Here is an 11,804-nt window from a genome sequence, read left to right as displayed (position 1 = left end):
CAGAAACGCGGTTTTGACATCCATCTGCCATATCTCATAGTCATGGTAGGCTGCAATAGCAAGCATGATCCGAATGGACTTAAACATCGCTACTGGAGAAAAGGTTTCATCATAGTCAATACCATGAATCTGCTTGAAACCTTTAGCTACCAAGCGACCCTTATAAATAAGTCCATCCATGTCAGTCTTTCTCTTAAAGACCCACTTACACCCAATGGGTTTTACCCCTTCAGGTGGATCAACCAAAGTCCATACTTGGTTGGTGTACATGGATTCCATTTCGGATCTCATGGCCTCTAGCCATTTCTCGAAATCTGGTCTCATCACAGCTTCCTGATAGGTGGTAGGCTCATCCTCTATGAGCACAACGTCATCATGGTCAGACAAGAGAAATGAGTATCTCTCAGGCTGACGACGTACTCTATCAGACCTACGAAGAGGAATGTCTACTTGAACCGGTTGTTGTTCCTCAACTCCTTGTGGAACATCATCCACAACACTTTGTGGTTCCAGTTCAATTTCCATCGAGGCATCAGTGCTATTGTTCGCATCTTGAACTTCTTCAAGATCGAACGCGCTCCCACTAGTCTTTCTAGAAACAAAATCCCTTTCTAGAAAGACCCCAGTCTTTGCCACAACTACCTTGTGCTGACTGGGAATGTAGAAGTAATATCCCTTAGTTTCCTTGGGATATCCGATGAAATAGCACTTGTCAGATTTGGGTCCTAATTTGTCTGAGACTTGACGTCGTACGTAAGCCTCACAACCCCAAATCCTCATGAAAGACACCTGGGCATTTCTCCCAGTCCATATCTTATATGGTGTCTTTATCACGGCCTTGGATGGAACTCGGTTGAGAATGAAAGCTGCCGTGTCTAGAGCATATCCCCATAGATATGTCGGAAGATCTGTGTGACTCATCATAGATCGTACCATATCTAATAAGGTACGATTCCTCCTTTCGGATACACCATTCCACTGTGGTGTTCCAGGAGGAGTGAGTTGAGATAAAATCCCACACTCAGCTAAGTAGTCACGAAACTCATGGCTAAGGTATTCTCCACCTCGATCGGATCGAAGTATCTTAATACTCTTGCCAAGCTGGTTCTGTACTTCATTCTTGAATTCTTTGAACTTTTCAAAGGATTCCGACTTATGTGTCATCAAGTACACATAACCGTATCTACTGAAATCATCAGTAAATGTGATGAAGTACCTATAACCGCCTCTAGCTGCGACATTGAAAGGGCCACATACATCACTATGTATGAGTCCTAACAAATCAGTCGCTCTCTCGCTGTGCCCACTAAAGGGAGTCTTGGTCATCTTACCTCGTAGGCATGACTCGCAAATCTCATATGATTCAAAATCAAATGAGTCCAGCAAACCATCCTTATGGAGCTGGGATAAGCGCTTGTCATTTATATGACCTAAGCGACAGTGCCAAAGGTATGTTTGGTTCATGTCATTTGACTTGAACCTCTTGGTATTTACGTTATAGATAGGGCTCTCTAAATCTAGAATATAGAGTCCGTTTATCAGAGGTGCACTACAATAGAACATATCGTTTAAATAGACGGAACAACTTTTGTTCTTTATTATAAACGAAAATCCTTTCTTGTCCAAACAAGAAACGGAAATTATGTTCTTAGTCAAGGCAGGCACATAACAACAATCATCTAATTCTAGTACAAGCCCAGAGGGAAGAGATAGATGATAAGTTCCTACAGCAATAGCAGCAACTCGTGCTCCATTGCCTACTCGTAGGTCTATCTCACCCTTCGTCAATGCCCTGCTATTCCTCAGCGCTTGTACATTAGTACAAATGTGCGAAGCACATCCGATATCTAATACCCACGATGAAGAAATAGAGAGGTTGATTTCTATAACATGTATACCTGAAGTAAAAATCTTATTTCTCTTCTTCTTAAGATCTTCCAGGTATTCTTTGGAGTTCCTCTTCCAGTGCCTTGCTTGTCCTTGATATAGGTGACAAAGATGTTCAACCATATCGTAAGCACCCATCAACTCATGTTGCTTCTGAAGCTCAGAGTTCATGGTCGCGAGCATAAGACAGGACACATCTAATGCGTCATTTTTATGCTTCTTGTAAGCATCCCGGTCAGCTCGCGTGGCAGTGGCAGGAGGAGCCTCCGGAATGGGCTGCTCCAGAACGTACAGTTTACGTTCCTGAGTGAGAACTATTCTCAGGTTCCTGTACCAGTCCAGGAAATTTGCTCCGTTGAGCTTGTCCTTCTTAAGGACAGAACGCAGGGAGAAAGAGTTCGTATTTGACGTCATGGTTATCTACAACAGAAAATTTGCAGAAATAAATATCATATTCTTTTAAAATCATTTAATTAGGCCTTTAATTAAATGATGCTCCCACTGAATTCTATAATTCTTGTGGGACAAGATCCACATCATACTAACCCTTGAGTTAGCTTTGGCTAATACGCCCAAGGCTTAGTATGATCGGTAGGTAACGATTACCAATTACATCTCTATGCAACTCTTGTTTATAAAATCAATATCCGCATTTATATTAAAACTCGAGTTAGCTTTGGCTAATACGCCCGAGAGTTAATATAGATGTGATTTTGATCTATCTTTTCCAACCGTTGGAATAATGCCTATAGTTGACTCGATCCAACCGAGTAACTAGGAATACTCAATCTAATTGAGTTTGTATTCACCATGTAAGGCGGGACCAAGATTGTCCCTCCGTACCCTACCAAGATAATATGTATTGCTCTGCTTTGGCAGATTCAACAATACATGTGATCGAGGTAGTGATAGGTATCACGGCACGGTTAGGCATTTTAGAGTTGGTTCGATCTAGATCTAATCTAATCGAGAAGGATGCATCTTGTGCATGACTTAGATCTAATCTAATCGCAAGGGTGCATCATGTGCACGACTTAGATCTAATCAAATCGTTAGGCACTAATTAATTAATTACTTATTAAACATGCATCATATACATAAGCAATTAACTAATTAATATATTTGTGATTTAGTCATGGCCCTACTACGATCTTCTCAAGCCAATGAGAAGATCGAATGGTCAACCTAGGGTCAACAGCTTCTCCAAGCTCCTCCCTTTGACCACCTTGTGTTGCTCGTGCCCGCCTCTGAACTCCGTCTCGTGTGGACCCTCCACCGCTCCAATTTGTACATTACAATTTGAAACTCGAGTTACATTCGAGTCTAAATCTAATTTACAACAAGAATAAAAGACGAGGCACGACGCGCAGGTCGCGAATAATAAAATAAATATTACAAGCACGCACATCACATAACGGCACGCAGCCCGTATTATGAATTACAACACATTGTCCAATCAAATTGGGTCTTTGGGCCATGACTATCACAAAATTAATATATAATTCAAAATTATATATTTTCATAATTTTCTATAATTTTAAAAATAATTTTTACAATTTTTACAAGTAAAATTTCCCGGCGGACCCATTTAGCGGTTTCGGGCGCAATCGCGGAACGGATCCCCTTGCGGGGCCCAGGGGCTTCGCCCCTACCCACGATCTAACCATCGTGAGGGTTCCTATGCGATCCAACAGCGCCTAAACACGCTGTCCCAAAACGATTTGGGCCGAGACATTGCCGTTTCGGAAAAATCTTCCCGGCGGGTTCGTTTTTAGCGATTTCGGGTGCAATCGCGGAGCAAATCCCCTTGCGGGGTTAGGGGTAGTACCCCTACCCACGATCTAACCATCGTGAGTTTCTCCTTTGCGATCTAATGGCACCCAAGCTCGCTGTCCCAAATGGATTTGGGGCAAAACGAAGCCGTTTTGGAATATTCTTTCCGGTAGCCGAAGCCTACAAGTGCCGAGACACTTGTGCTTCGCTTCTACGGAAAAATTACTAATAAAAACTATAAAAACATAATTTTACAGAAAATTACAGAAACTTTAGTTTTCAAAAAACCAAAAATTAAAACTCGTACAAGCCTTGCACGTGGCTCTGATACCACTGTTGGGTTTTTCGGGCCGCGAAAACCGCTTTTCGCGTCGCGGAAACCCCGAATCGCCCAAGCCACGGATCTCGTGCAAGGTAAAAATTTTTGAAAACACATGTACGAGTTATAAACAATGATCTACAGTAGATCTAGGAAGGGAAAAACCATTTTACCTTCGATGCGTGCCCTCGCAAATCCCGCTCGTCCAACGGTACGCCGGATCTCGAGAGTGTCAACGTAGACACTCCTCTAATGATATCCACACGAACAAGGAGTGTCTCCCACACTCAAAGGATGGAGAAGAGAGCCCCAAGTGTGCTAGCACTTTCTAGAGCTCTCGAATGGGATTGGAAAGGAAGAAAAGAAGAAGATACAAAAGAAAACTTATACACTCACTAGTAGTATCCTTCCTTTTGTGACCTTCACTCTTCCTTTGTTCTTGGAATCAACTCAACCATCTTCTCCTCCATGAAACCCACGACCACAGCAAGAGAGGGAGGAAGAAAGACTCAAGGAAGAAGATGACATTCATCACACATAATTGCCACACAATAAAAACCTCCACACACATTAACTCCCCTCATTTAATGTGGGCCGGCCACATTAATTGGTATAAGATGTGTAACCTCCATGAGGTGGCACACCATTATGAGGTGGAAATGATGTGGCAAGGTTAGTCATGCCATGTAGGATGAGTCAACCTTCATGATGTGGCAATACATCAAGTCAAACTTGATGTTTCAACTTCCATTTGGTCAAGTCAAAATTGACCAATTTTCTTCCTTGTTGAGTTAAATCCAACCTTTGATTCAAGTCAATTTTAATTTAATAAATCTCAATTCATTAATATAAATTGACTCAATGAATCAAATCTAAATTAGACTCATTCAACAATTGAATCTAATTGAGTCTAACTCAATAAGTCTAATTTGAATCCAATTGGTTCATCATATGAACCCAATCCAATTGGTTCATCATATGAACCTAATCTCCATCCACTTGTTCTTTGTGTGTGACCCAATAGGTTCTTGTAACGTTGGCAATGTTTCTAAACTCCTTTAGAAACATAAGCAATGAGCGGCATCTAGCAATACATCATTGCTACCCAAGTTACAAGAAATGTCGAGATCCAACATCACCTTGTGACTACTAATTGTGACTCCTCACAATATATGACAAGTGCCCTTCTATCCTAGACATCTAGATTGATCAATGTGAGGCATAGACCGTGTCATACTTTGACCAATCTAAATCTTGAACTCCAAGTAGACTCACTCAATCAAATGAGCTCAATATCTCATATTGACTCATTTGGGTATGGCCATACACTTCGTGGTCTCACTCTATCAAGAATATCGATGTCGCTCCCGTCATATGGGAGGGATAGATCCCATCTACATCACTCACATCCCTCTGCATAATTCGTTACATACCCAGTAATCGCCTTTATAGTCCACCCAGTTACGGGTGACGTTTGACGAAACTAAAGTACATAACTCCTTATGTAGGGATCCATGGTGACTTGGTCTAAGGACTAATAGTCATACTAATAGCCACATGAGAAAGTATATGACACTCATATAACGATCCATGATACTTTCTCATGGCGGGTCATTCAGTATACATTCTCTAATGCATACCCATGTGTCAGCTTGATATCTCTATATCCATGACTTGTGAGATCAAGTCATCGAGCTGACCTACATGCTAGTCTTATTGTATTAACATTGTCCCTGAATGTTAATACTCGACTAGGAATGATTTAGAGTAGTGTTCCCTATATCATCTCACTATCGATTCAACTAATCGATTGATATAGGTATGAACGTTCTACTCAAGGACGTTACTATACTTATTTTATCTGACACTAATACAAATAAGCATAATAACCAAAAACCAATGCCTTTATTAATATACAAGAATATGATATACATGAGTCCATACAATCATCAAATGATTGGCTCTAGGGCTCTAACTAACATCATACTCATGCATATTTAATATATATTATCTAATTCTATTTACAGGATCAATATCTATTATCTAACTCTGTGTTATACGATCATATGACCCCTTGAATTTCAAAGGTCATAACTTTTGACTCAGAACTTATAATCAGGCTCTGTTAGTGGCCACGTGTGAACAACTCAGAGATCTTCATTTCACCAAGGGTTTGGTCGACTGAATAGGAGGTTCAGTCAACCAATCAGACCATTTTATCAGTCAACCGAATAGAGGTTTGGTTGATGAAACATGCAAGAATGGAAAAATTGATCAAGTTCACAAACATGGTATCACAACATGATCATTTGACTGCACCCATAGATCGGTTGACTGAACAATAAAAGCATTAATGACAAAGTAGATTTGGATCACAATGAAGAAGGCAGTTTGAGGGATTGGTCGACCGAATAAAGTGATGGTTGACTGAACAATTAATGTACTTAATGGAGCGAAGATCGGATCTCGACGAAGAAGAAAATCTAGGTGATCAGTCAACCTATAGGGAGATCAGACGACCGAAAGGATTAGTCGACCGAATGTCTTTTTGGTCGATCGAATGTGGCTTATAAGAGAATCTCGAGATCAACATCAAAGATCAACTTTTCTGAGCAACATTCTCATTCTCTTTGTTCATGCTGTTGCCACTACTATGCTTCATTTACATGTGCAAGCTTCTACAACTCTTCTCTAATGATCTGCGCTTCAACTCTTCATCTTTATCGATATATTTTGTGCTTGCATTATTTCTGTAAGATAGTAGTTTGTTACTATCCTATACATCATTTGTACGAGTTACTTCTTCTCCAAAGTTTTCAGATAAAATACTATTAGTGAATTGCCCAAGGGTACGATGAAGGATCACAGGTCTTGTAGTAGGAGTCGACACAGATTTCGAACCAAATAACCAACTGTATCTTTTGTGCATTATTCTTACTATTTTATTCTGCTGCTACTTTGATATTTGTTTTACGAATCAACACGAAAAGAAAGATTTTTTAAACGAACGATATTCACCCCTCCTTTATCATCTTTATTCAATTTTTCAAAAAATACATGGGAAATATCACGAGCTTATAAGGGAAAGATATCTCCATTGGAATGAGGATTATTGGGTAAAATCCAAAAATAAAATCATAAGGGTTTAGGCCCAAAGTGAACAATATCATATCATCGTGGAGATATCTAAATTCCTTTAGTCCTAACAATTGGTATTAGAGTCCGGACTGCCAAAACATCTAACCGTCAAATGTGCATAAGAACTATGATCTAATCGAGTCATGTCAGTAGAATATTGACTATGAATAAAGGAAATGTGGGTTCCCATGTCTGGATCAAGAGGACTAGACACTAGACAAAAAGTCATGGTGGACAACTTAACAGAGAAGTCCTAGTTGTGGCTAGGTAAGGAAGTTCTAGTAGATCGGATGGACCAAGGGGAAGAAAGATCAAGTAGGTTAGTTGCATCGAAGGGCAAGAAGACCTGGTGGGTCAAGGATCATACGTCAAACGGATAGATTTTTTCGCTTGAGGGGGTTCCTGTGGTCCTTCTTCTGAGGGGGGATCATGGACTTATAAGGAGTTACAAGGATGCAAATATAGTCTCACACGAAAAAACATATGGGAAAGATTATCAACTTATAAGAAAAAGATATCTCCATTGGTATGATTCCTTTTGGGTAAAACTGAAAATCAAAACCATGAAGGCTTAGACCCAAAGTAAATAATATCATATTATTGTATAGATATTTAAATTTATCCTGTCCTAATAGGATGAGTCTCTTTGAGTGCTTTTAAATTTATTATGATAGTTAGTGGAAAATTTCTATAGGTGTTAAAATATTAGATACAAATAAAAACATAAATATATTTTTCATTTTAATTTATTTACTAAAAATATATTGTATTTAGTCAAAATTATCTATATTTTAAAAATATTTTATTCCTTAATTATTTTTAAAATTAAAATTGATTTGATTCAAACTAGACCAAACATAATCTAGATTTCACAAATTCAAGCTCAAGATAGGTTGAACCCTAAAATTGAATTGAGACGAGTTCGATCGTGGTTGATCCAACATAGCAATAATGGAGCCAATTCAAACACATATCGTGCCCATTCAACTTATGATCTAGCTTTAGTGTTAATTGAGGCTACCTTTACTTTGAAAGAGGAAAAGATGATCGAAAGAAATTGATGATGAAAAAAAAAACCGTAGGAAAGGATAAGAAATCCTCCTTTTTCTTCCCAATAAAGGAAGATTTTTTTTTTAACCGTTTATTCTATTATTTTAGTCTTTCTTCCTTTAGAAAGTAATTTCTATCTCACTTTCTTAGTCACTTTCTCTCCTTTCTTCTATTTCATTTATTTTATTAGTAACATCCTATCTAAATAGTAGACCGTACATAAATAAGAGAATACTCATGATATGCCACATAAAAATTTTGAATTATGTCATAAGGATATTCGTACTTATCTCTATTTCAATTTAGATTGAATCGAAATATTTTGATGTATCCAAAATAATATCAATCTAATCTATTTTACGGAGAAAATATAACCAATTAAGCTGTCAATAAAACTACTGGTTACAAATAATATCTTATTGACTAATTTGATTAATATTGAACTTGGTAAAATTAAATAGTTAAATAATTTAAAAATTAGATTATTTAGAAATACATATTGAATGTAAGATTATACATTGAATTTTTTATACTTGACCGTAATAAAAAAAAGTTTTTATGATTGTTAGAGAAAATCATGAAACAAAATATATGATATAACTTATTGTCTGAGAACTGCCCAATGCTAGATGTTGAGTGCAGAGAAAACAAAAAGTTCGACACGGAAGGAAGGGAAATAATAGAATCGCGTTGCCTTCGACCGCAAGCAACCTCAGTAAGCGGAGGATGGAAACTTTTTTATAGTTTTTATTTCTTTCCTCCCAAATAAACAAAGTCTATATTTATTTTCCTCAAACATAAATTTAAATCTAAATATTTTTTTTCCTTGGACAAAATTATTTAGAAATTAAACATTTATCAAAAAAAACAATAGATTAAAACTCTAAGATATAAATATTTTTTATTTTTCTAAAAAAGTTCTTAAAGTTTCTCAGATAATTATGTGTAAAAAAATAAAGAATTTAAATAGGATTACGAAAATCCAGAAGGAAATGAAATCTGATTTTAAATGAGACTTTATTGTTCGAAATACAACTCTTTACAAATTATTTTATTTTAAAATAAAAACTTTTTACAAAATAATTTAGGTTACATGGGGAAGGTGGCCCCTGCAATGTTTCAAATTCAATATCCATAGGCCCGTTAGCCAACGGCTATTTTCTCGTTCCGATCGACATTATAAAATGAACAAACCCTAGTTTACTCCAAGAAGTAAAGACGAAGAGTAGGCATGGCGATCACGGTCGACGGCCAGCAAAGTCAGGCGATGGATGCGTACGAGAAGCTTGAGAAGGTGGGCGAAGGGACGTACGGCAAGGTCTATAAGGCTCGGGAGAAGGCAAGCGGCAAGATCGTCGCCCTCAAGAAGACCCGCCTCCCTGAGGACGATGAGGGCGTACCTCCCACTACGCTCCGAGAGGTCTCCCTTCTCCGCATGCTCTCCATCGACCCGCACGTTGTCAGGTGTCTCTTCCTTAATCTAATTAACGAACAAATTTGAAAGGGAGAAAAAAAAAAATCCGTTTTTGGGGACTATTTTCATCGATTTGTTTGCTCGGGCCTTCGATTCCAGGCTTTTGGATCTGAAGCAAGACCAGAATAAGGAGGGGCAAACCATTTTGTACCTTGTCTTTGAGTACATGGACACGGATCTTAAGAAGTACATCAGAAGTTTTCGTCAGAGTCATGAATTGATGCCAGCAATGACTGTCAAGGTAAAAAAACCGTATTTTTTACTAAATACAATTGCATCCAAACTTGTTGATCTCCTTGTTACCCAGCGGTTTCGCGAACTTCGCGATTATTCTGTCCCTTGGAAAATTTCTTCAAAACCTGTCAATCGTACGTCAATTTATGATTTTGGGGGCAGAATTTCTCTGTTTCCATTATAGATCGGGGACTAAATGTTTGGGAAATTCCCGTGTATGATATTTGTATTAGATTCTCATAAGGTTTCTTCCTTCAGATTTTGATGTATCAACTCTGCAAAGGAATTTCTTTCTGTCACGGTCATGGAGTCTTGCACAGGTTGAAAGGAAAAATAAACTATATAGCTATTATTTGTTTCAGTACGTTAAAAATGAGATCTTGTTGAAACATCCGCTGCTTAATTATGCAGAGATCTTAAACCCCACAATCTTTTAATGGATCGCAAGACGATGATGCTAAAAATTGCTGATCTCGGACTTAGTCGTGCTTTCACTATCCCCCTCAAGAAGTACACCCACGAGGTCTTATTGTGTGGAAAAAATTGCAATTTTCTTGTGGAATTGAAAGAGTTGCAACTTTTCACAAGTTCCTCATCTTTATTTTACAACCAAACTGTTTCAGATCCTCACTCTTTGGTATCGAGCTCCAGAAGTGCTGCTTGGCGCCACACACTATTCGACACCAGTCGATATGTGGTCAGTTGGCTGTGTGTTCGGTAAGAAACTATTTTTCTCTGTATAAGAAACATTGAAGTTCATTAAAATAACATTGAAACTATCGTTCGATTGTAGCTGAACTAGTCACAACTAACCCGCTCTTTCCTGGTGACTCTGAGCTACAGCAGCTTCTTCACATCTTCAGGTAAATTTATTTCTCAATCAGAAGCTTGTAATTCTGTTAGATTTCTAGGCTAAGTTGGTAACCACATCGATGATGATACAGGTTACTTGGCACACCAAGTGAACAAATCTGGCCAGGAGTAAGTAAACTAGCAAATTGGCATGAGTATCCTCAGTGGAGTCCTAAGAATCTCTCATCAGCAGTGCCTGGTCTGGATGCCAGTGGGTTAGATCTTCTCTCTGTAAGTGCAAATGTAGTTTTGTACAAGCTTAATTATCTTCTTTGTGTAACATAGATCTTCTTTGAACTTCACACTTGCAGAAGATGCTGCTGTATGAGCCTTCCAAGCGAATTTCAGCTAAGAAAGCTATGGAGCACCCTTATTTTGATGAGGTAGATAAAGCTCGCTACTGAGGTGTTTTTTTCTCCATGGAAGCTTGGGTGCTCATTCTAACAAAGGAGTTTTTGGCCACTGATCTTATTTGTTGTGTAGCTTTTCTCGAGCACTGAATTAGATTGGACAAGTATTAAATTAAGAATCTTAGTTGGTGTGTGTAATCGATTAATCTGCAATTAGTGATGACAATTATATTTCTTGCACATTTTGCACGAAAGGTTGAATATGTTTGCAATCCATTTGTTAAATTTACTAAAATTTCATTCTTAACTCTACCTTCATGATTAATCCTCAATATTTGAACGTGTGTCGAGAGAATTCTATTTCCAAATTTTAGAATAATCTTTCAAGTTATTTTGTTGATTTTTATTATTGGAGCTTAAATTTTTACATAAAGTTTTTAGTCCTTACTTACGGAGTGCCCCTTTGAATAAAGGGTGATGGATTTGTTCCAATGACATGCCCCTCTAATTCTTTCACATAACTTAGAAATGAGCTGTGAGGTTCACCTGGGATAAATGCAATGACGCTTTTGCAATAGGTCATTAGGGTTCGATCGGTGTTTGATCTCCCTCGTGCAAATGGGTCATTAATTCTTGGGTTCGATTGACTATTCACTCTTTAAAAACTCTCATTCTCTTTAACTTTTTTGGAATTAGTGAAGAGTTCTACAATTTGTATCTCAAATTG

The 11,804-nt window shown here is 38.1% G+C and overlaps 1 protein-coding gene across 1 annotated transcript; it reads left to right on the top strand.

The window, feature by feature from the left end:
- Positions 1–9,357: 9,357 nt before the first annotated feature.
- Positions 9,358–11,317, top strand: LOC122027223 (cyclin-dependent kinase B2-1-like). The gene is made up of 8 exons (XM_042586149.1): positions 9,358–9,631; positions 9,741–9,882; positions 10,134–10,195; positions 10,287–10,398; positions 10,499–10,592; positions 10,669–10,738; positions 10,820–10,958; positions 11,039–11,317. The coding sequence occupies exons 1-8, from the start codon at positions 9,399–9,401 to the stop codon at positions 11,129–11,131; spliced, it is 945 nt and encodes a 314-aa protein (XP_042442083.1). The 5' UTR covers positions 9,358–9,398; the 3' UTR covers positions 11,132–11,317.
- Positions 11,318–11,804: the final 487 nt, after the last annotated feature.

This window comes from Zingiber officinale, chromosome 10A, assembly GCF_018446385.1.
Source record: "Zingiber officinale cultivar Zhangliang chromosome 10A, Zo_v1.1, whole genome shotgun sequence".
Taxonomy (NCBI): domain Eukaryota; kingdom Viridiplantae; phylum Streptophyta; class Magnoliopsida; order Zingiberales; family Zingiberaceae; genus Zingiber; species Zingiber officinale.
The sequence above is the reverse complement of the archived record's forward strand: the minus strand, read 5'-3'. Positions and strand labels throughout refer to the sequence as shown.

Coding starts and splice junctions, on each gene's coding strand:
- LOC122027223 (XM_042586149.1), top strand. CDS start 9,399: ATGGCGATCACGGTCGACGGCCAGCAAAGTCAGGCGATGGATGCGTAC. Junction 9,883..10,133: donor TGCCAGCAATGACTGTCAAG/GTAAAAAAACCG, acceptor TTCTTCCTTCAG/ATTTTGATGTATCAACTCTG. Junction 10,399..10,498: donor TCAAGAAGTACACCCACGAG/GTCTTATTGTGT, acceptor AAACTGTTTCAG/ATCCTCACTCTTTGGTATCG.